Genomic DNA, 25,124 nt, shown 5'->3' on the forward strand with positions numbered 1-25,124 from the left:
AGACCAAATAGAGCAAGAAAGTCTAGTACCACTTTTTCTTTCGACAAATAGTTAGCGAGATATCGCAAGTTAAATATTGAAAAAGTTGTCAAGTTTTCCTTAAATATCTCAAAAAATATTAGGGAAATAAAAAAATAGGTAAAAATGCCGAATAGGGGACCCCGTTCCTATGACCTTGACCTTGACATATGTTGTCAATGACATCTTCCTGAGTAACGTGCAAAAAATTTTAGCCGTCGCTCGTTGTTTGTTAAAAAGTTATTGCAAAAATTTTCATAAACGCACAAGTTGGAAGTGCGTTTTGCACGGCGCGCTACACGCATTCCCCGCCCTTCTCCGCCCCTCCCTCATTCCTCCCCCCGTGCTAGATGCACTTGTATCTTACGACCTTATCTTCATGGGAAAAAGTTAGAAATGAAAGTAAGGTTAGATTAGGTTACGTTATATCGTACACGAATTTTTTATCAGAATTAAATAATTTTATTCAAATATTTAATGTATCTAGTGGATATATATACTATATAATATCAAAAAATGTATTAATACGGTTTCAAAACAAATGTTTACGAATTCGTTCACAACACGAACAGGAACAGGTTGAACTACAATATAACGTACTATAATATACGTAATCTAATTTAACTTTACTTCCATTTCCAACTTTTTCTCATAGAGATAAAGTAGTAAGTTGCAAGTGCGTTTAGCACAAGGGGGCGGGAGGGGGGCTCGCATAGCGCGCCGTGCAAAACGCATTTGCAACTTACGCATAAACCAAACTTTTTTTGCTAATAACTTTTTAACAAACAACGAGCGACGGCTAAAATTTTTTGCACGTTACTCAGGAAGGTGTCCTTGACAACATATGTCAAGGTCATAGGAGCGGGGTCCCCTATTCGGCATTTTTACCAAAAAATATTTCAGACAAAAGTTATTTAAATTAATTGGTAGAAAAGGACGGTGTAATAAAAAATTGGAATTTCTATTTAAGAAAAGTAATGATCAGTGAATATCTCGAAAATGATGCCATTTGTAAACAAAATGATACAGTTGTTTTGTGTCTTCCTTGAAATCATGCAACTTTTGTTCGAAACATTTTTCTCTAAAACGCTTGGTTTTCAAGATATTTTACTGGTTCGGGACTTTTTCCTCACCCTGTACATATATATATCCTACTACTACAAATTCTACACTATATTATTCTACACTAAATTATATCCTACTACTAAAAATCCTCAAGCTTACCTCAGGCCGACATCGTTTCGTACGCGGGACCCTCTTTCGACGAGTCGATCACGTAAAATATGATCCGAAAAGCTGCATAAAATGGCAAACATGCGATACTTTGCACCCTCGACGCGACAGGTTTTACATTCTGCGACATGCTTCCGACGGTTTTTCGCCGATGCGGATTATGATTAACGCACAGAATTCACTTTCGGCATTTCTGATGATAACTCACGCGAGATTCCTCGTAACTGACTCCGAATATTTTTGCAACGATTAAGATTCTCGGGCCGACGTGCGCTGCCCATGCTAAGAACCCATAGTTACCTAACGTGAAATGTAGATTTTCAATATTGGCAATGAGTATGAGAAGCCTCGACCGACCAATCACAGCGATCTATTTCATTTTGAAGTGGTTCAAACGCGCATCACGTGATGCGCGTTTGAACGCGCCACTTACAGCAGTTCACATCGTTTCTCAATGGCTCGATGGCCGTTTCTCGATATCGCGTTCGTTGCGTCCTTTGCTGCGTCGGGAGTGAATTTCGCACGCAGGCGAGTATCGGGAGTGTCGAATTCAGTGACGGGCGATCATTTCTACGCGTAAATTAGCTTTGTTAAACCTGCGCTGCGCCGTGCCGTGTCGTCATACGAGTAAAATGGAAAATACAAAGTCTTTTCATGAGAAAAACTTCGAGTCTCGGCGCCATATTATGCCTTCGTGCTTTGGTAAGTTTGTATCCTCTGAACTACGTCAAATCCGGTATTATTGGGCATTGGGTTCCATCAAAGATCGATCTCCAACTTTTTATTCTATTACGAAACTTTACCATCGATGCTTTTAACAGCATCGTCGGTGACGGTCGTTAATGTAGTTTCCTTACGATGGTAACCACAACGATGTAACTACCGAATGCTAATTAGAAAAAGATTTCGTTACCGCGATTGTAATCTCAGTTTCTTTAGCTATTAGCAGTTGATTAACTTGCAACATAGCGGTAACCGCAAAAGTCATCTCAAATAAAGCAAGTAACGAATATTCTTGGAAAAAAGCTGGCAATACACGTTAGAATATGCGCTGTTAATTGTTATTTTTATGCGGTGTGGAAGATGGCGGCGTTTGTTTGACATGCAAACGACCGATGCTCAAAATGTGCCAGTTTACCAAAGTGATAAGTTTGTTAGGAAGAAACATCGATAAGCAATGTCACAATCATTTCGAGTGTGCCAGTCGAAAATTTGTTTTGTAGCTAGAAGTTATAGTAGTCAAAGGTCTGAATCTCGTTTTTGTGGTTACTTGACGCCAAACTGTTCCTTTTAGCTGCACTTTGTGTACTTTCTTGCAAATTATCTCTCTTGTGTTTTCCCTAAAATACAGTATATTTATCTTACTTTATCTTACTCTGAATGCAGAAAGTAACATGATGCAGTTAAAGGAGAGAGATATGAAAATATTTGCAATATAGTCCTATCTCAATGTATATAATGCTGACATATTTCTTCCCAGATATCAGCAGAATCATTACGAAACTTTAAAAGTTCCACACAATGCATCACAGAAAGACATCAAGCAAGCCTTTTTCAAATTATCAAAGCAAGTAAGTACTAAATATATATCAAAATTAATATTGTAGATTATATATTTCTAGCCAGAGATATTGATTGAAAAATATCTGTTAAAAGCAATATTTTAATACTTTAACATTTTCCTGTGTATCCTCAAACGTACTCTGTGCTTGTTTTCATTAGTTACATCCCGATACCAGTGGAAGATACAGTCACACTGATTTTGTGAAGCTGAATGAAGCTTATTCAGTGTTGGGGAAAGCAAATACAAGACGCAGATATGATCAAAGTCTGGACATGATGAAGTATACGTACAATCCATATACACATGATTACTCACACAATAGGTAAGATTATATAGGTTAGAACATAGACTATATCGGTAGAATAATTATTAATTGATGAAGATGTTATAAATACTTACGGTATCATATATGTTAAATGGTCTATATTGATATAATATTTTAGAAATAAAATAGATGTAGCATAAGAAGAAGTTTCAGAACGTTCAGTTTTTCCTAATTATAAGAGATATAATGTAATTGATAGAAAATATAATACATTGTTACAGGCAATATGGGAGTCGATGGGAATATGAGGTACGTACAGCAGGAGGACAATGGCCACCGCCTGAGCAAAAATCAAAGCCAGCTATTGGGCTCGTGATTGCTCTTTTGTTTTTTGGAATGGGATTGTTTCAGCTGTTTTTTATGCTGCACTCGATGAAGGTGAGAAAACTTAATCAATTACGAAGTATGCGATTAGAACATCAATATAAAAAAATGCAAAGAGTGGTGTATAACCAGAAGAATAACATAGATCAACTAGATGCAACAAATTTTGACAAGTTCGTCACTGAAGATAATAGTAAATATTAGTCAATATTTCGTCAGAAGTTGCATTAAAAGAGATATAATTGTAGATGTCAGCATTTTTTTGCCTTGCCATGCTTTCCCAATACAACTTTCCTCCCCATTATATTAAGAAACAGACATCATTTTCCTTTACACATATGTAAGTAGAATTTTTTTGAGTATAGAATAAAATCTCACGCTTGTGATTTTTGGATCCTAATTTATCTGTATCAAGTCCTATTTATTTCTCAAAGTACAGAAAACTTGAAAATGTGATTTAACATAGTCTTCAGTATAAAAAGATGCGAGATGTGTATAATTACTTTTATTACTTATTACTTTTATTACTTTTATTACTTACTGTATGTGAATAATTACTTTTAATCACAATTATATCTTGAAGTCTTTATAATATACTCTTTTTACTTAATCGAGATACTACAACAGATTATTTTCATAATGAAACTTTACACTATATATTTTGCGTTATATTGTGTGAATAATGTCACATGATACAAAAGTGAATCGATCTTTAAATAACTTATATACACACGAGCGAATACTTTTTGCGATTACATGCCTTTCACGTGCTAGTACTTTGCAATAACATATAACTTTTCCAAATCGTTACAAATAATTGCAACTAGTTCCTCGTTTATTCCGAAATTTATACCTCTTGAAATTGTTGTCGTGTCGCTTACAATACAAAGTTACAAAATACACGGCGATTCTCCAGTCACGTTTAAGAAATCGCTACTATATTAGCTTATATGCGTCTCCAACGTGACGTCTCGTCTCTCCTTAAAACGAACGTTTTCGCATATCGGGTGCTGGATTGCTTTCGAAGGTGACTTTTGACGCGATTCTTATAACTTCTTCACGTATGTGGTCATCGTCGTGTGAGGTGACGCGGGTGAGAAAACGGCCTTTCCACTTTCATCCACGTAGTCGCTGTAGTCGAGTTTGTACACCGCGTTGAAGCCGAGTCGGGCGCAGAGCTTGCCGGAGAACATGGACGAGCAGTCGGCCCTCGCGTAATGAAACCCTTGTTCCTTCGCAATCTCCCTGTGATGCAAATGAAACGGGGACATCAATCAGTGTCGTCTGAGCGCTTACATCAGCCGTCTTGAGTGAGATCATTAAACAGATTAGGGCTTACATGTATTTCTTGTCCGATGCACAATTAGATAACGCGCAAAGCCGAATACGCTGCAGCGACTATAGACGACCGATCTAAACGCATTACTTGCATAACTTGCGCGATACTTACACCGTCTTTTCTATGAGGGCCTTCGCGATGCCTTGTCCCCTCCAGTTCGTGTCCACCGAGATTATCCTAATCTCCATGATGTTCTGGTCCCGAAACTGTCCGCCCGCGTTCACTCTTCTGTCCACGTGGTGCAGTAGTCGCAGTATCTTCTTGAACTTTGCGTTTGCGCAGGTCCGTATGTATTCTGGTTCTTCGCTCGACGGCGGATCCATTTTGCCTGTAACAATGTGTGGAGAATATACATCTTCGGTCGCGTGTCGTGTCAGTCGCAAATGTACGCAAATATTCGCCTCGGCCGCTTTATAACGCGCCTCTGCCTCTTTATCCCGAAGATACCCAAAGATTTCCATTTCCGCAAGCGCGCGGATCCGCGGTTTATCCGCATTCGATGACGCGTCATAAAGTTGAGTCTGCACGAATTGCACGTAACGGGGACTGATGTTGATAACGATATCCCCGTTAATCGCTAGCCTCGCCGCTAATAATATATTATCGTGTGGTCGAGTTGAAGCGATTCTATTCAAAGGTCCCCTTTTCTCGGGACTCGTAAAAACGTCACGTGCGATTGTGCGTGACATTTAAAACATAATTACATGTTGCTATTTTTCGATCCCGCTTGCTTTTCCAATGCGGTCCGGCGCAAGTAACGCGCATGGCTACACGCGCCTGCGCGGTGCATTTACATATTACTTTAACGATGGCTCTTAATTAATAGTCCCAGGCGAATTGGATTAACAGCCGTGTGTGTTGCGCACAACGAGCGCAAATAGAGAGGATGCGTACGTGTTTCGTGGAGCCCGCTTGAAATCACCGCTGGCGATCACCGTCAGCGATGCGTATCTCGGCCGCCGGATGATCGGCAAATCGGCCAAGTTTCGTGCGCGTGCCGCTGATCGCTTCAACTTCTTTTCTCCTCCGATGCATCCCGTTACAGCGTGACTTGCGCGTATGCTTGTAATTCTTTTAGGCGTGTCTGCGTGTCTCGCGCGTATTCGAGTGTAGACGCGACTTTATTAACGGAGCCCGCGATGCAACTATATCTATTTTGAATCACAACCGGTATCGCATAATGATACACGGAGCCCGCGATGCAATTATCTATTTTGAATCACAACCGGTACCGCATAATGATATACGGAGTCATTCGAGATACAATGTGCCTTACGTAACGCACCGAGCACCGAGTACCGTTGTGCGTTTCTTCGATTTCCTCCTCGCGCGCCGCGCTTATCCGCATACGCGATATAGCTCGAGTCAGCGGCTAATCTTCTCCTTTGTTCCAAGCGAGACTAACACGCTCGTTAAAAAGGGTATATCAGCGAAGATCAGCGTACAATTCATCTTCTCTGTCTGCTTGTTCGTCTCTCTTCGTCTTGTCCCTGTGCATCGCCCACCTTCGTGGCGATTTCTTAGCGGCGTTACGCTCGATGCTAATAACGCCTAGGTCTTGCTCAACTTTGAGTTGAGCAAGACTTACGCGACTCGCGTTTTGGCGATATCAGCGGAACGCGAGGCGAGCGAGAGCAACGTCCTCGGCAACTCTCCCGAGAATGTATTCACGACGACGGCATTCCGGCAAGTTACCCACGAAATGTAACGAGCGCGCGGTCCGATTGGGTCCGCAGTGATGTAAAATGCTCGGCCAACGAAAAGAAAACGAAAATTCGTCACGAGCGCGCGAGGTCGATCATATACGCGATGAAAGGCTGTCACGAGCTCTCTCACCGTTGAGTATCACTCCGACGATCGCCCCGCTCGCGGACACCGCCATCAGACTGAAGTTATTGTCGAACGAGGCGTTGCTGCAGTAGTCCTCCAGCTCCGCGCAGGTGCTGTCTTCACCCTCCGGGATCAGCTGGACACTCTGATTGAGCGGCTCGTCCCTGAAGAAGAACCTCCTCAGGAACTTCAGTACCCTCAGCTTGTCATTCTTGCTGATTATCTCGACATGATAATCCATAGTGCTGTGCGACTCGTCGGCCGAGTCGGCCAGCTGAAAGGAAAATATCGCGAATGACGCGAATGACTATTATCCTGTGCGAACCGGAAACTTGACGGGAGAGACTTATCTGATATGCAAATGGACACTCGCAATGTTATCCTCGCGATGACAATTTCTGCCGATTATCCATTATGCGCGTCTCAACGGATCGGAGCGACTTACACCAGCCGCACTTTGACGGGATTTTCATGGTTGACCAGGGCATTGCGCAGTATTTCGGACGATGGAGGATACAAATACGGCGTTAATTCGCGCGACATCGCGTCCCTCGGAGAAGGTTTCCGCGCATGGTTCGAGCGTCGCGCGCTAACGCGCGCGCGAGACATTCTCGTCTATTTAGCTTTAGTTTCATCGAGACCGGTCGCGTTACGCGGTCAACGTCACCCGTGGCTCTAATTCGTCATTGATCTACTTCCAAGCAGTGATTTGTACGAGTCGATAAGAACCCGCAGATTGTGAGCGCGAGGATCACGAGGGGAGTCTTGAGATCGAAACTTCGGCGGGGGGGGGACCGAAGATCCGAAGATCCGAAGTCGCGGGAAGTTCGCGGAAGACGAAGTCCGCAAAGTCCTTTGAGTTTGTGCGCGAACGCCCCGCCCGCGCTGCGCCGCGCCGTCGTTATTCGCGCGTAATTATTGCAGCAGCTACGCGAGCTACTCCGGCGCGTCATTCCGAAGGCGACTATTAATTAATTAATTAATTAGGAGCGACGATTTGCCGCTACAAAAACGCGCCCATAAGTTACGTTCCCATAAGTATACAATTGTGTTCGTCAATTGTCAGATCAGTCATCGTGTCAAGGGAACCGCCGAGAGACCTCTTACGTTTCTTTCAACATAATTAATAATTTGCATATTAATGTCTCGTGTTTCACAATTGCCGTGAGAGAATGGTTAGATCATTGGGCTGGAGCGCTACGCACGGTGCATTTGCACGCATATATCACTGACCAAGGCGAAGCCACGACGCGCATCCTATTCTTCTGCAGAGGAGTATATATCATTTACTTCGTAACAGGAATGCCCTCGTGATCGATGACATTGACTGGCTCGGTCAATTGAAGTCGATGCGACCAAGTTTTGACGCATCAGGGCGCACCTGCCCGATGGCCGGATGTCGAAAAGAAAGGAAAGAGAAAAAAGTCAACAAGCGACTGGCAATCGAATGGCCGGAAACGAGAGTTCCTCGCAGATCGAAGCGACGATCTTCAAGCGCATCGATGCGCTCGAAGCCGGTTTTCCGGAGGCGACGATTAAATTCCGCACGCCCTCCCCTTTCGGCCCGATTTTCGGGCCCGAAGTCTTACCGAGTACTTCGTGATCTTCGGCGCCGCATCCTTCACGAAAATGGCGGTCTTCTCGGTGTCTCGGCGCGTCTCGGCACCGGGCAGATTCGAGGCGGGCGTGCTCTGCATGACGAACGACAAGCGTGCGTAGTCCAGGAAACTTGGCACTTTCTCGGTACGGTTAAACGACGGGTGCGACTACGAGTGTGCCTTGAGCGCCGGTGCGTGTGTGAATTACGGGGACCGACTGGGGAAGCGAATTACTGCCAAGCTGACAACGCGATGGCCGTTGTCGTCGAGGTGGTAATCTAACACTGCGCATTGTGATAGAACGCCGTCTGTCTTATATACGCTCAGTAGCAGCAAAAGGCGTTCTTGCAGGTTCAGGGACAGGCAGATATAATTTAGAATACTCTCAGGATCGGTAACGCCTCCGTTTAACACGAAGGATACCTGATTAGCCTTGCATCGGCCGCTCGGCAAGCGGCTGTGTAATTATACCGCGGCTTCGTGTAATTTTGCAAAAATTCATATTATCATCCGTGGAAAACTACTAAGTTTTTCATCTCGGCTCCCCCCGCCGAGAGGTTTCGCAGACGGACGGAATATGTGATGAGATCGCGCGTGATGAATGTTGCAATTTTTCACGCTGTGGCACGCATACGCGAGCAAGAGAGAGAAAGAGAAAGAGGGAGAGAGAGAGAGAGAGAGAGAGAGAAAGTTCGATCTTATCCGCGGAGTGACGAAAAAATTTCTTTGGCGAGAATTCGTCGAGCGTACGTACAAGTTGTTTTTTTCCCGGAGTGGCAGAAACGTTTTCGAACAAATCAACGCATAATAACGTCTGGTTGCGTGACTGCAAATAGGATCCGCTATTTTCAGGTTGCACGTATTCGACATGTGATTCGATGCAGATGCATGCATCGTCCGGTAGGACGACATGTCTGAGTGATTTGGCTGAGTTAGGATTGATGAGAAGTGAGAATATCTTTTGTCCGACATTCGTTTCACGCAACGGCCGCGCATATCGCCAGGGATAATGAGCGCTAATTGGTACATCCGTGTGGTCTTGTCACTCAAGCCGCGCTGTTTGCTGTGTAGGGGGCGGTACAACAAAAATCGATTGAATTAATACGCGCAATGTTGCTTTTGTGCTTAGACGCGTGCTCGCGTGGGAGTCAAATCGACAGCTCGGCAAACAATCCCGCCGTGCGAAGCTTGTCTCACTCGACTTCGAATTCTCTCTCTTTCTCTCTCTCTCTCCCTCTCTCTCTCTCTCTCTCTCTCTCTCTCTCTCTCTCTCTCTCTCTCTCTCTCTCTGAAGCGACGTTTTCTCTCCTCAGAGAGTCTCTTCTCATTCCGCGATTCTGGACTTTTAATCTCGATGATCCAACGGTCGCGGCTATGAACCATTGTGATTGTTATTGTCCATTGAGAAACCGGTTTATCAGTGTCGTAGATAGTCGGGAGGAGAATGTATCTGCTTGGCTGTGCTTAGTGCAATTCTTTGCGATATCTCGTTGTATTATTTACGCCCTTACGCGATTGTACGGAGAAGCAGCAGTAGAACGGGACATGCTGGAAACATCGATCGATCCCTGTCCGTGTTGCGAAGGTCGCAAGATCGTAATCACGCTGTTGTGCGTGAAATGGAATACGATGCCTTGAAGAGCGAGTGTCATAGACTTCAAGATTAAGGGGACTGGAGAGCCAGATTGCTGAAAAATCGTGCTTGTTTTTGATAATATTTTGTGACGAACCGAATAAATGTGCAAGAATGAAAATTTTACATATATTTACACAACATATGAAGAGTAGAAAAATTTTGTTTATTAACAAATACTCATATAAATATACGATATATATAGCTGAAATATACTCTCCTTTTTTTTTTCAAGTTGTCGTTTTTGCAGTAATATCTCGGCTCTCGGCTCTCGGCTCGATGGTCCGATCAGAGCGAATTTTAGCTAGAAATCTTGAGGAGACTTATCATTATCCGGTGAACCACTACAAAAAAAAATTGAACAAAATTAACAAAATGGCAGTTATTATTAGCAAAAATCCAAATTTTTCAGTTCTTTTACAATAAAAAAATTAATATCTCGAAATGAAATATTTTGACGTAATTGTCCATGGTATTTCAAATCGATACGAAGCTCAGTTTCGGAGAAATCATTGCAAAAAGTTGAACAATAAAATTTCGAGAAAAACGCGTTTAAAATTTAAGTGGACGTATATTTATATGAATATTTGTTAATAAACAAAATTTTTCTACTTTTCATATGTTATATAGATATATCTAAAATTGTCATTCTTGCACATTTATTCAGTTCGTTGCAAAATATTATCAAAAACAAGCACGATTTTTCAGTAATCTGACCCTCCAGTCCCAGTTAAGACTATTCTTGCCAAAAAAATATTTATATACACATATAATGAAATGACTATATGTTTATATTATACGTATTTCTATATTATATTATTTTTTTATATTACATTATATTTTATTAAATTTTGTTATATTTATTCTTATATTTTTAATTATATATTATATTATATTTTAATTATATTTTTATATTGTATTACACTTTATATAATATATATTTACATTTTTATGTGTGTTGATGGATTAAACCAAATGTTCAAATATGCGGAGCTTCGTCGAGCTCGAAAAGCGTCGGAAAAGCGACGAGGCGCAGAATTCATATCGCGGACTCGACGATCAGTTCGAAGCCGGCATTTCCGCGTGAGACGAATCATTCCTTTTTTACAGCTGCACGCGTTGCAACTGTTATGCATAAAACATACCTAATAGTTATTTTCGCGCAACTGTTCGATTTTTAATCGGTGTATGCGCGAAGGCGCGGCGAGAATTACGAAGCATCTCTGGGCAGGTTTATATCCACGCGCGATCCGCACATCGCCGCGGCCTTAGATCGCGGCGATCCGATAAGCGAAACGATCGATAAACGATTGACAATGATTTATAACAGCGCTCTCGAGCGTTCCTCGTATCCTTTCGAACCGGATGCGGTAGCGGCGACTCTCCTCTGGAAAGAATATGTTCTAAAATAGCTTCCGCGTTTGCGAGCGCCCGCAAAGCGCAAGACAAGGTTTCGTTCCACACGACAACGCACTTAGACTTAGAAATCCCGAAAGTCTTTGCGTCAGTGAATTCGCGAGCAAAAGCTTCGCTGACGCGAAGGCATTCGTATGACGTTTGCGCGATTTATCGGCGACTTGCGCTCATGATAATTTCTTTTTTCCGCCCCACGTCACAGGTATATATTTTTCTCCTTGATAAACGGGGCTAATAGTTTTCCCGTTCTCTTCCGGGCGATGCCCGTGGAATTTTATCAGGGTATCCGCGTTTGTACACGAGGGGTGTCGATTTTCAAGAGGCGTCGCTCTTGACGTAGCCGGTGAACGGCTCGAAACTCAATCCCTGCTCGTTGAAATCGGATATTTTATCGGTGTATCGAATACTCTGATATCTGAGGACGCGACTTTATTCTGTCGGTCGCGGCTACGTAAAATGCGTTAATCGCCGAGCGAAAATTAATCCCGCGGTGAGGGCAAAGTGAGGAGGAGAGCTCGAAAAGTCGGCCGCAGGAGCAGAGAGTCGCGCGTTGACATGATTTCGGTGCGCGATTCACCGATCGCATGAAATCGCCGGTCGATAAAAATAGCTACAGGCTCTCTTAAAATGGGAATAATGGCCGTGTCGGCTGTCGACGCGCGACCGGCGAGTGCGCGATTTATCGATCGAAATACATTCGACGTTCTCGATGAAGAACAGATCCGTCCGTCCGCGGTCGCGATCTGGCTGCGTCGTTTGGATAGATCGCATGCGCGGCAATTATGCATTCGATAGTGAACGATAGCGGGAACACTCGACAGTCCTATTGACCGCTTCGTTCAAGGACGAAGCCGCCGCCTTTATAACTGGCGGTATCAGTTACTACTGTTCTCCTCTTCTTGCTATCTCGTTTATCGCCGAACGCATATTCCGTTCATTACGTGGCCGATACTTTGGCACAAGTCGACATAAGTCGGCATAATCGGACACACAGAAGGGGCTCGCGATTACACATCTCTCCGTTTACATTTGCGCGAGAAAGACACCTGTGAGCGCGCGTAGTATTGTGCAACTCGCGGTTCTCGGTGGTTTCCGAGCGGACTAATTCCATTTTCCCCGGAGAGCATAATATGGAAATCTAGCTGGACGATTGTGATCGGAAACTATTCGGATACGGAATCGTTCGGATTAAAGAGAGGAAACGATTCCTTCGATTTCCTCTCTTTAAATTTAAATTTCTGTTGCCTTTTGCCTCGGAGAAAAAACGGAATAATTCCGATCGGAAACCTTTGCAGTTCGGTCCACTTTTTCCAAAAGACAAAACAAGAACTCAGAATATGAAGGCTGTTAGACTTAAAATCGATATAAAAGCTAAGGACCTTCGAAGCTTACACACCGGTTATATGTATAGTGCCTATGATATTATACATGGTGTCCCAAGAGACACAGCAGAATCAGCTTATAATAAAGGAACTTGTGCCCGCGAATAAGAAACAACTCATGCAGCACAGAAGTGACGGCGACATTGTTCCAACATTGCAGCAATGTTTTTTCAACTTTGTGTGCTGTAAAGATGTGGGAAAGACTGACGGCATGTGCTGAATAGCAGTTGGGGGGGAGTATAAACGTGATTATATGATCCCGATTATATGATTTAATCTCAGATAATTGTTCTATCCTCAGTCTCGTGACGTGGTCGCGTGTACGAGTACCCGTGAAAATTTTCTAGCGAAAAGGGGTCTGTAATGCATCACCGGATAGAAATCATTTATAAATTCTAGAAACTATGATCGTTTGTTTAGCTTAGCTGTTACTAATAAACTGGAGAGGTACACTTTCATGTATTTGCTAAACTCTGAATTTACTAAAAGCAAACTATATTATTTTAATAGGTGAATTTTCGACAAACCAGTCACGCTCTGTCGCCATGAATTTTGGTGAAAATAACTCTAAATAACTCCAAATCAGTGCTCTTGGATGGATTTTCGCTGACAAAGAAGTTTAATGCCAAAGGAGTTTAAATAACGTTATTTGTCGCTCATAATATTACACCACTTTCCCAGATAAGTCTATGTACTGTGACCGTGTATATTTGTTTATTTAGTATATTAGTCATCTCACACATTTTTCTTTCCTGCGTAAATGATCGCAATTGAGTGCCTTTTAGTTAGGTTAGGTTAGGTTAGGTTAGGTTAGAACAAAAAAGTATCGCAAGGCTCTGTCAAATAATAATCCAAATTTCCAAAAAATGGCCGATTTGAGCCCGCACACGATGTAAAATGTGAATTTATTTTTACAAAAAATCTGCCGGTACATTAAAACGCAAACGTTTCGACCCTATATTTGGCTGTCCTCAGTGTTAAAAACATACGTATCTTCCGATAAAAGACCATTTGTTCCTCTCTCGGCAACGTGCCGCACATCTCCTCAAAACATGAAGTGACCTTGGCTCAATAAGAATTAGAAAGCGATCTTTCAAATGTTTCACCTCCAAATGTATATCGTGATGCACTCCTTGAAACGGGAATCAGTAAATGTCCTGTAAGGACATACTTATAGACCTCATGTGTTGAAATATGGAGGACTATTGTTTTAAACTTGAGCAATGTAACGATCGAATAAGGAATCAATCGGCCGAATTTTTTTATCTGATTTAAAAAAATTTGTTAGACAGATATTTTTTTTATTATACAAACATATAGTCACAGTGCACAGATAAATGTAGGAAAGTACTGTAATACCATCAGTGAGATACATAATGTTATTCGAATGCCTTGGGCATTCAATTTACAGCAATTGGGTGGCTTGGTGGCTTTCGAAAGTTTAGCCGGCTACCGGGCAACCAACTTCAAGGCCTTGCATAGTAATTTGTAATTCGACCGTAGCGGTTCCTATTACAAAATCGCCCTATATTCTCTCGGTACACTCCTGAAGTATAGGACAAGGACTTTGTGAAACGCTCTGTATAAACATTGTACACAACCTGCGTTCCGAAGACTGTGAAGGCTTTTGACTTTTATATTCCGGCGAACTATGAATCATAACTGGAAGTAAAATATCGCATTCCTCCCTTTCGCCGTGCCGACGTTTCCTCATTGACTGGCTGAAAGTCGCATCTCGGGCGCGTACTCGCTTCAGGATTAAAGCGGCACAACACGCGTCGATGGGGACAAGTTGTCCTCGATGTGGCCGTGTAACATGATCCTTCGTAAAATTTTATTATTCTCGGTCGCTACAAAATAGACGATAGTCGATAATAAGGCGACGTGTACAACGCGACGACTTAATTAGCTCGCACATGAGATCGTTGCCATTCCGCGCGATATACTAACGAATCGAATATGCAGCCGATTAAGCGTATCTCTTTATCTCTCGTCGTACGTAATAATGAATAACGTTAGACGCCATTAGGCAGGGTAGTTCGCGTCGCTGCATCGGCGCCGAGCGCCTGTTTTTCCAGGCACTTAAAGCCCATCAAATCACATTGCAATTACTTCCCGAGTTGATATCGACATGAGATCGCGCGTACACACCGTGATAATTAAACTGTTTACACGCCCGCCGGGCAGATGCGACATTGTAAACGTCCGCGTCGCGCGCGCACGCGCGACGCGGACGTTGAGACTGGAAGGTAAACGCGGCAATGAGTCTTTGCTTTTCAAAATAGACCAATCGCGCCTGCCTGCCTGGCCGGCCGTAAAAGGCCGTTGATAAAGAGAAAAATCGATTTTTCTTGTTTCACGGTCCGCTAGCTCCTTTCTCAAACGAATTTACGTTTGACGCCGCAAAAAAGAAACAAAGCGGAAACCCGGATAAAAGAGAATCGCGCGATATTTTCTGTGTTGTACAGCTCATTAATTCCTTTCTCGTGCGAAGTCCGCGCTACGTTGAACGTTCAACGAGAACGACGGGCGCGCTGCTCGTCTTCACGTCACGTCTCGCTAATGTTTCATCTCGCGCGCCATTGTTCGTCATACTCGTTTTCAGAACACAGCGTCGACGAAAAGAAGGAAAGGAAAAGCGCGCTTCGAGTTTTCGCGCGCATCGTCCCGCAGCGCAATGCGAAAAAACGTGATAGGGTATAATTTAATTTTATCAAGTTTGCATCGATTGCTAATGCTACCGCTTGACACTTATTCCGTATAATCAGCGCTTGTGTATCGTGACGCAATCTTTGTACACACTAATAACATTAAATAATCCGTGAAGGCGCTGTTGACGTTTGGCGCTACATGACGTCTCAATGCAGTGACATTCATGAATTATTTCCGTAATTGATAGCTTTGATAAAGTTACATGCGTAACTCGCTCCTTTGCATACCTTCTCCATTTCTCAGAGTGAAGATATCTTTCTTTATCATTAAATTATTAGAGCGTCAATTAACGCGGTTCGAGACGTCATGTGCTGCTCCGTATAATCTCTCCACATATTATTTCATACATATTAAATAACCATTACGGGGTGATTAATTTGATGTGTTATTAGTGCGTGAAAATCGCATCTACGCAAGCGCAAACTGTGCCGAATGAACATCAAGTGAGACATAAACTCGGCAAAAAGTTAAATCTTTTTCCCTTCGGATCACCGTTTCTTCACAGTGTGTGATCTCGGCAACACGTACGTCTACACATGCGGCACGCTTCGGTTTAAATGTTTGAGTCATTGACTTCGACCGAGCATGCGAACAGTCATACGTCGTATGATGTGAATGAAAATTCTGAATGAATCTGAATGAATTAGCGTTCGGTGCGAGTTTAGTCGTGATCGTCGTCACGCGAGATCGGCACAGGCACGTGTTAGCGCGTTGCGTACAAGGAACAAATATGGGGTTATACTCATTTGGCTATATTCATTTGGACCTGCAAGAACCTCGGTAAACCTCGTTTCGGTAATGATGCAGAATTTCAATAATCTTGGGATATGTCATCAGGAATATCGCCTCAAGTAGTGTCGCGAAACTTTTAGTCCCGGCTAAATTTGTTAAAAAATCCAGAAATAAATATATAAATATAGCCGGGGGGGGGGAGAATATCCTAGTCGGAAGTAAAACGCATTATTACGGCTTTGTGTGCAACAACAAAAAATAATTTTGTCATCTTCTCACATATCATATAATATTGTTGTGCCCGCGCGTGAAAGAAATAACTCGAGATATACTAAACGAGAAAAGCTTTATTTACAGCCTAGAAAAACGGATCTCAATCAATTCCAAAATAATCGCACGAATTCGCTTTACGTCCGTACGCTGTGACAGGACTAGAGCGACTCTCTTATTATTCCCAGTTGTTAGTAAACTAACTCCTTGACAACGATAACAGCTGTTCACATTCTCTATATGCCTTCTTCACAGAGCGTCTTCTCCCAAGAGCGTGGGAACAATACGTTCCCCAAAGGTGTGGGCACAACAATATTATTTATTCCCTGCAAAATACAGAAGCGGCTAAAGTGAAGTGCGGAAAAGACAGGTGTTCTACAGTACAAGAATTAGATGCCGGTTTAAGTGGCCGTTTAAAAGCCGCATCCGAAAAAAAAGTAATTTCAGAATAAGCGGAATCATCTCAATTTTAGAGGATTTTACTCTTATATATGGCCTCAAGAGGGTTCCTCAAAATTAAGAGGAAAATATTATAAATTATTCTTAAATATATTATTCTTAAAGTTAGAGAAATTATATGTTGTATGTATAATGCAAATCTTATTGATTTTAATATAAATCTCCTCTTTTACACAGAATACTTAATCTTTTTTTTTAAGAGGATTATTATTCCTATTCTTACTGTACTTTATTCTTACTGGTTATACGATCCTTTATAGGGAAAGGGGAGAAGATTATTATGAAACTGTCCGGGAAAAATTTTATATTTTATATTACTTTATATATTATGAAACATATACATAACATTAGCTACATTTGAAAAAATTATTATAATGTGTAGCGAAAAGTAATATATATAGATAGTACTTCTGACTTCAATTCTACAATAAGTAGGCACGAATGAAATAAGATCATCATAACAAATAAATTTCCAATCAGTTTTGTTATGGACTTTAAAAATATTCATTATAATCAATTGTGTGAAACATCGTTAAAAGAAAGAATATATTATTCAACTTCTTGCGATAGATTATAAACTGTATTTGGCCAAATATGGGTAAATTATTTTCGTTATTTTCGTTACAGCAACAAAAAAATTCCCAAATATTCTGACCCATAAGCATATTGGTTATTTTTTCATTCATGTTTGGAGGTAGAGCATAATTGAACAAAAGAAGCCCACGTTCAAATCAATATACATATTTCTCTTCATATAAGAGGAAAATTAATTGATATAAAAGGAAATCTTTTTGAAATAAGAGGAAAACAGAATAATATCTAATAAATTTTAGATGAATTTAGTTCACTTTAATCGCTTTATCGAAAGAGGAATCCTCTTTCTGTAAAAGGTTTCGCTTAGAATATGAGACTATGGGAAAAATCACTTTACAAATAGAATACTTTTTTTTGGGTGCGTGATCCGCTTAATCCGCGTGTTAACAAAATGTCAGTGCGCGAAGATGCAGCTTCGCGCTTTCGCCGAAAAGCCCAAGGTGGAATTGAGACGCACGTCGTTGCTTGTCGTTTGCGGTCTTACGCCGCGTTGCGCTGTCAAACGTCCAGATGAAAATTGTCGTCGCTCAATGAGACATCAATTCGCATTAATAGCTTACTCGTGCCGCTCGCGTCTTGTTGCGGCGTAGTCGCGCCTACTCGATTGAATCCTGGAGCAGTCCTGAATCCACCTTTTCACTCCGTGAAAAGTGACCTTTTGCAATGCGGAATTTCTCTCGGCTAACCTCAAGACCGATTTTTCTCGTTTAGCCTTTTCTTTCCCGCATATTTTTATTCTTCCCCGACATCAATCTCCGACGAAGGACAGTTGTCGAGCCGGACGTTCTTTGCCAACCAAGAGCTGCATATATTCAAATCATTTTTCGCGGGAACAACGAACGGGATATCGCGTAGAGGCGTCACCACCGAGACCGAGTTTTAATTAACAAATCCGCAATAACAGGAACCTGTGAATGGCAAGTGACAGCGGGCGCGACAGGACCACCTTCGGGATTATGTCGATCATATCACGATTATGTAGTGCTCAGAAGGTCGTTCATGCATATAAATGCAATCGAGTCTCATTTGAATTGACAGTTTAATAATCCGTGCCACCGTTGAAATGCTTTCGATTTATTGCACTCGCGACTGGTAAGCGCGATATTTTGATTTCTAGTCGAGATAAAAATCGGCTAATGCCCGTTTTTTGCCGGTCTCTTCACACCTTCTAATAGCTATCTATCTTCCAGATAAAAATGTCCGTCAGACAACTAAAAATTCGTTTTCTTCACTGAAACCTCTGGTTACGTATCTAACGTAGATAGCTATATTCTTCATACTATTAGCTTTTGACACAAAATGTACTAGAAATTTACTATAAATCACCATATTTTTACATATTCTTTTCCGGGCTAGTACTAACTAATTAATTCCCACAGTATTAACAATCGGTCTCCAATTGCATGTAATAATTTGAGCACTCCTTATCCTTTTTCAAATGAAATTCATTCGAAAAATTCTGTGTCATCCCACACTTGAAGAGTCTTCTTTCCACAAATTTCTTATCATCATCATCATCATCATCATCATCATCAGATTCAAAAATATTAATATTCATGAGTAACAAATCCATGTTGTGTTTTCGTAAAAACAGCAACAGCAGATTACGTATTATTGTAATTTTTAGATCATGTCAGTGCACTGAAATCAATATCTGCCAGATATCCGCTAGACCTCAGATACCTCGGATAAATTTATCTGCCGAATACAAACTTTACAAAGATGAAAGATGAAGAAAACCGATTCTGGCAGATATCTCATGGATAAAGTTATCTTGACTTAACTTCTAATCTAGAGGTGAAGAAATTGGGCATAAAAGTGTCGGTTGGGCGCAAGAGCTTTGACAGAAAAATGAGTCAAGTTCTTTTCTATCACCCAACGACGATATATTACACGTCCATGTACTTGTAAGTAAAACACTGTAAAACTCAATCAATCACGACACCTTTGAGAAAGCCAAGCAAAACTCACAAACAGCTGGCACAAACAGCTCACCAAATACGTGTGCGTGGTCTTTTATGTGTTGATCATCGTGTTAATTTCTCATATACAAATTAACGTTCAAGAGACATTTCTCTCCTGAAGTGCTGTGAGACGATTGCGTATGCAAAGCGTCGCTTCACGCTTTCGTTTCCCCTTGACGACTTGTGCAGCACGCAAGTGCACGCCGCAAGTTATTATTGGCGCGGTCGTTTATATGCAACGCGTTCCTTGCGTTTGTGTGCTCACCAGTGACCGACATTGCGGCGTTAGATATAGACATAGAATAGATATTTATACTAACGCTCCATTTTATACGGCGACATCTAACGATCGGAAGAAACGAAACGACACGTGTGCGTCGCTTATTTTATTTCCGTGATAATAAATAACACTATCGCTCGTTTCGTCTTTCGAACAAACACGAGGAGCCTCGCCGCTCGGTGATCAGTGCGGAATATAATTGTATGAAATTATAAAAAGAAAACAACGAGGTCTCGGGGTGTGAACGGGGAGCTCGGGGTGTGATCGCGAAGAAGAAATAACACGTTAAATTTCAGAGTGCCAAGTAACTCCCTTGTAACGTCGCAAACAATTATTTATATCTAGCCAATATGGCACATGAGCGATTTATGCGCAGTACATACACCCGAGAGAAGAAGTGACGCAACGTACCCGACTCGTCATTATTAATAAATATTTCACGCCAGTGAATCTTAATATTCCGCCGCTCGGCGGACGGTCGTTGTCGCGTCGACCCTTTTCTCTTCTCCTCTCTGGACATTTTATTTTTCTCTGAAATTAATCTCCGATAGGGGACGGTTGGTGGAGCGAAATGTCGATTGCCAATCGGGTCTTGCAGGGTTCGTTCGTTTTCGAGAAACCTCTGAAGCAGTTCGCACCACTACGATAAGAGCCGTACTTGTTTCGCCCTGGCTTGTTGGCTCCTCGAAAACGAACAGACCAAATCGCTCGCCCGCGGAAGAAGGGCGAATCGCCGAGACTCCGTTATTGACCGATGAAACGCGAGACCTCCCTTTCGTCATCGCGAATGCATCACAGAACGCACGTCAGTCTCCGTTTCAATTTCCGTGAATGATCACGACGATGCGCGTCAAATAGTCTTAATTACGCGCCAACAGTGTGTTTGCACACCACGATTGGTGAAGATCTCGGCGCGACGCTCGTCAAATAAAATCGGAGCGGCTCGGCCACAACGAGACACGCTGTCACGTTTCGGCGACGGTCTCCTCTCTCTCTCTCTCTCTCTCTCTCTCTCTCTCCCCCTTTCTCTCTCTCTCTCTCTCTCTCTCCCTCTCTCTCTGTCTGTCTCTCTCTCTCTCTCTCTCTCACCTCACAGTGCAATTACGTACCTGTGGCAGAAGAACGGCTATTTTTCGATCGTCCTACGGGTCGCGTCGATTCGTGGGGAGACGCACGCGGTGTCCCCTTGAACGTGTAGTACGGGCAACTGCGTACTGACAACGTGAGAAGAATGACGGTGCGTTAGGGAGGGTCATTACTATCCGGCGGCATAATACGCTAGAGCGAGACTCTCTCCCCTGGTCTATTTTTCTATTAAATTTGATTAGGAAGCGCGATCTGTGGCGAGATTAGCAATAGCTTCCTCTGATACGCTCTCGGGACGAGGATCGTTTGATGCAGCGCTCGTTGCAACTGTTCGCGAGTGCTTCACAGAATTCTAATCGAGATCGAGGTAAGGACGTATACGCGTGCGATATGAAAGAAAAGGAGAGATTGAGCAAGTGCAATGCTTATCGTTTATTTATCCGTCGAATCGTTCAAACGCGCGTTATTACGCATCTTTCTTATCGAATCTTGACCTTACACTGAGAGAAAAGTATATGATATTTGGAACTATAATGATATAGTAAGTAAAGTCTGAGTCATAGTCTGAAGTCTAAAGTCATAGTGTGAAATATCATATTTATAGTAAGTATTACCGTAATATCGGTAATAATTACGATACAGGCATAGTATAACCAACCATATAATATTTTTACTAAGATTTATAGTAAGTTAAACTAAAATTATTGTATGGATGCAAATATAAAATGGTAGGTAAAAGTAACTCTTTTATATAGTCAATATTACCAGAATATTTGCTAAATGATGACAGATGTAATTATATGAATATTAAATCTCACTATATTTGTGAATGAGAAATTACCATATATGTGGTAAAAGTAACTAAACAATTATTTAAGACAATCATTGACTATATATATTTGTGTTTATTCTACTATATTTTGCAGGTTTCCACGAACTATAAAAATATGGTTGACGCCAAAATGAACTATAAAATATAGTGAGATTATAGAAAATATAGTGAGATATAGTTCAACTATATTTTTCTATCAGTGTGTGGTGAAAAAGTTTGGTTCGACTTTTCAACGCAATTTAACCTTGTCGGATTCAATGCAAACGAATTATTAATCAGTCAAGCAGTCGCCACCGTTGCTTATGACGCTTCGCCAATGTCTTGGCAAGATTCCTACACTTCCATCGTACACGAAGAAATTATTGTAGTAAAAAATTATGATAGATTATATTTCTTTTTGCAATTTTTTTATAAAGCTGTACCGATATTGTAAGATAAATAAGTATAATTATTTTAAGAATGATAAATAATAAATATATATTTATTATTTCCAATAACATATTTATTTATTAATTATATAAAATAAATCTATCTTATTATTAAATAAATAACTATTATTAAATTATATTAATGATTATATAAAAAAAAGGTTCGAAAATTAATCAAATGTCCCTCCTTACTTAATTTATAAAAAAATTAGTTTTTGAATATTGTAAAAATAGAAAAGAGTATAAAATAAAAGATTCAAGTAATTGTAATATTGTGCAAAGGGTATCAAACGTGCGTAACATTTTTAAACAAATAAACAGCCCAGTTTAAATGATGCGCTGAGATTTCTCGAGAACCCAAAACACTTTCCTCGAAAAACACTTTCCTACAAAAGTCTTCTATCTTTGAGGGAGAGCCATAAATTTGACATCATGAGTGTGATTTTAAGCAGCTGTTTAAACGTGAAAGTCATGTGAAAGTTCGCTTGAATCTCGAGCCTTCGTCCCGATTTTTCGTCCCATTACTTATTTTGTAGCCAAGGTCAGGGTGTTTTTGAAACACCACTGTTGCAAATTCTTTTGCGATGATAATTTCCTATGTTGTAAGTCTTCAAAATATCGCGGACGTTAGCATTGCCCAAGACGCATCACGCGGAGATTATTTGCGTATGCAAACGCGCGAGGCATGAATTTTTAATCTCTCAACCGTTCCAAAATATTCCCTTGTATCTCAAACTCGCGCAATTTATACGCGGTAAGTCGTTCCGAGAAATCAATCTGCAAGCATTAACGACTCGCTCGGTCACGTCATCCCTAGTCGTCGGCTCTCTGTTGCGCAAAAACAAAATATATTCAAACTTTCGAGAAATCGCAAATCCACGCGCTGCGCACACGCACAATCACGTCGAGCGTCCTTCGCGCAGTGCACCTTGGACAATGCAATGCCGGCGGCACTTTAACTTTAGAGACTCATAACTCACGAAACCACCATCTCAGAAGAGTCTGCAAGCAGCGCGCCGAGAACGCCTTGACCTACAAGATTACGGAATGAAAAAGGGGATGCGGCCTTCAAACGACTATCTAGACGGTTAAACTAATAGTTAAATTATATCTTATGTCCTCCCCGAAAACCACAAAACTTTTGCACAGAACATCTCGCGCGGTGTCGTTTAAAATGGGCCATCTTGTGCAACAATTCCTTTCATGATGCCTGTAAAAATTCCCTGTAACTTTTACCACAATATTTCTCCCGTGTAGAAGGTATAGCCGGGCGAGGAATTCGGAGAATCAAATGGAATTTTCCAAAGCATATCACATCTGTACTTTCGAACCGATATGCAATATATACTAAATATCCGACCAAAGTAAAAAAATCCACAGTTTTGCGGACTGAACCCTCGTCGACTCCCATTCATGAATCCCTCGCTTCTGTTCTCCACGGTGAACTTCATTATTTCGAAACATACGCTTTGCTGTAGGCGGCGAACCCATGCGTCGATAGCGACGAAAGCGGATATTAAACGCGGTGAACGTGCATTAAGTGTCAGCATTCTGTTGGCGGACAAAGCGCCAGTCTAATTAAACATTCGTAAACCGCACATTTGCGTACGTGCACACCGTGTACGTCGTGAATCGATTGCGATACAATAATAATATACGATACACGCGCTGATATATACATACATACACGATCGAGCGAGCTGTAATCTCGCTTTCGGGTCGCACGTGCGAGCGGCATTTAATCGTCGATCTCACAATTAGCAGTGCCGTCGTCGCAATCGGTGAGCCATCGAGTCGTAACGAGATCGAAAGGCCGCGTGCGCGCTGCGTGGCCATCGTGCGAGTTGACCCGATTGCGTAACGGGATTTACTTTTCGTAGATATCGGCTTCCCATTGCGAACAATTACCGCGCGCGATAATACCACGTGCGTCGTACCCTAATAAAAAATTATTAGGGCCATTCTCATGAAGCATGAAGGCTCCAGTAAGGCTGAAAATGTCCTAAAAAGGGATGCCTCGTTATTGCCGCATCAGGCCCTGAGATGGATCTTTTAGGGATATCTTAGATTTTACGAAATAAGGCTTTGACAAGGAAAACTGATGAGGGTCTTAGAAGGATCTTTTAGGGATACCTTAGATTTAATAAATAAGGCTCTGATGAGGAAAGCTGAGAAAGACCTTAGGAGGATCTTTTAAGAATGCCTTAGATTTAATAAATAAGGCTTTGATAGGGAAAGCTGGGAAGAGCCTTAGAAGGATTTTTAGGGATGCTTTAGATATATAAAATCAAGTTTTGTTATAGAAAATTAATAAGATCTGAAGCGTGTAATAAAATTGTCATAGTTTAGTATTGTTTCAGTAAGTACGCTTTATCTGGTTCTTTTTTAATTATACCGCAATTGAAAACAAATTTCATTACTTTTATTAGTTGCCATATTCATTAGTCTCTTCCAAGGATTTTTCTAATATTGCCTTCGTTTTGAAATGCAGCAAACTTCAATAAAAACAGTAGCAGGATTTTTGTATGCAAAGAATGCTATATTTTACTGTAAAGTATGCTATATTTAAAAAAAAATTCTTGTTGTATACTAACAAAGTTATAAAGAAATAAAGAAATTACAGTATAAATTTCTTGGAATGAGAAGAACGAATATTTTTTACTCGGGCAATAATAAAAATATTTCCTTGCAAGGCCCTCATGATATTGCCTTATAAGGACCCGTTAACCCTTTCACTGCTGAACTTAACTTCTCTTGAGAAAATTATTAAAATATTTGGTAGTCCTACGTTTTTTGGATCGCTGATTACGATGAATCTAAAGTAAGATTCGCAAAATTCAAAATGGCGGACTCAATATGGCGATCATGATGTACAAAATTAATGAAAATTCCAATTATTAAATAATGACCAGGTCGTAATAAAAGCATATGATTCTAGACGATGGAACTTGATCGAGCTGGAAAAAATTTATGTGGGAAAATGTTCGATACTGCATATTTATGCTTACTATAGCATTAAACATTCATTTTTAAGTAAAATAATATTGATAGTATGGAAAAGATGGAGATACAGAATGAAAAAAACTAGGAAAATAGAACTAAAAA

General features: G+C 41.2%; 2 protein-coding genes across 4 annotated transcripts; one reads left to right on the forward strand and one right to left on the reverse strand.

Annotated features, from left to right (window-relative positions):
* Positions 1-2,207: 2,207 nt before the first annotated feature.
* LOC105186999 (dnaJ homolog subfamily C member 4) lies at positions 2,208-3,711 on the forward strand. The gene is made up of 4 exons (XM_011147558.3): positions 2,208-2,496; positions 2,732-2,822; positions 2,974-3,137; positions 3,362-3,711. The coding sequence occupies exons 1-4, from the start codon at positions 2,429-2,431 to the stop codon at positions 3,666-3,668; spliced, it is 630 nt and encodes a 209-aa protein (XP_011145860.1). The 5' UTR covers positions 2,208-2,428; the 3' UTR covers positions 3,669-3,711.
* A 567-nt stretch (positions 3,712-4,278) lies between these two features.
* On the reverse strand, positions 4,279-20,904 carry LOC105187000 (dopamine N-acetyltransferase). Of its 3 annotated transcripts, none has more exons than XM_025296682.1 (4): positions 20,783-20,904; positions 6,640-6,907; positions 4,915-5,131; positions 4,279-4,709 (listed from the first exon to the last, which is right to left on the reverse strand). In XM_025296682.1, the coding sequence occupies exons 2-4, from the start codon at positions 6,872-6,874 to the stop codon at positions 4,511-4,513; spliced, it is 651 nt and encodes a 216-aa protein (XP_025152467.1). In that variant the 5' UTR covers positions 6,875-6,907; positions 20,783-20,904; the 3' UTR covers positions 4,279-4,510. The 3 variants fall into 3 exon arrangements, with proteins under 3 accessions (XP_025152467.1, XP_019698696.2, XP_011145861.1); XM_019843137.2 differs by lacking the exon at positions 20,783-20,904 and adding an exon at positions 9,743-9,875; XM_011147559.3 differs by lacking the exon at positions 20,783-20,904 and adding an exon at positions 8,223-8,515.
* Between the last annotated feature and the right edge of the window lie 4,220 nt (positions 20,905-25,124).

The sequence above is a fragment of the Harpegnathos saltator genome, unplaced genomic scaffold (assembly GCF_003227715.2).
Source record: "Harpegnathos saltator strain DR-91 unplaced genomic scaffold, Hsal_v8.6 scaffold156, whole genome shotgun sequence".
NCBI classification, from domain to species: domain Eukaryota; kingdom Metazoa; phylum Arthropoda; class Insecta; order Hymenoptera; family Formicidae; genus Harpegnathos; species Harpegnathos saltator.

Excerpts from the sequence above, each read along its gene's own strand:
- LOC105186999 (XM_011147558.3), top strand. The coding sequence starts at position 2,429 with ATGTCACAATCATTTCGAGTGTGCCAGTCGAAAATTTGTTTTGTAGCT. Across the intron at positions 2,497-2,731 it reads AGAAGTTATAGTAGTCAAAG|ATATCAGCAGAATCATTACG; the intron begins GTCTGAATCTCG and ends ATTTCTTCCCAG. Across the intron at positions 3,138-3,361 it reads CATGATTACTCACACAATAG|GCAATATGGGAGTCGATGGG; the intron begins GTAAGATTATAT and ends ACATTGTTACAG.
- LOC105187000 (XM_011147559.3), bottom strand. The coding sequence starts at position 8,330 with ATGCAGAGCACGCCCGCCTCGAATCTGCCCGGTGCCGAGACGCGCCGA. Across the intron at positions 6,908-8,222 it reads CGAAGATCACGAAGTACTCG|CTGGCCGACTCGGCCGACGA; the intron begins GTAAGACTTCGG and ends TTTTCCTTTCAG. Across the intron at positions 4,710-4,914 it reads GCCCTCATAGAAAAGACGGT|GGAGATTGCGAAGGAACAAG; the intron begins GTAAGTATCGCG and ends TTTGCATCACAG.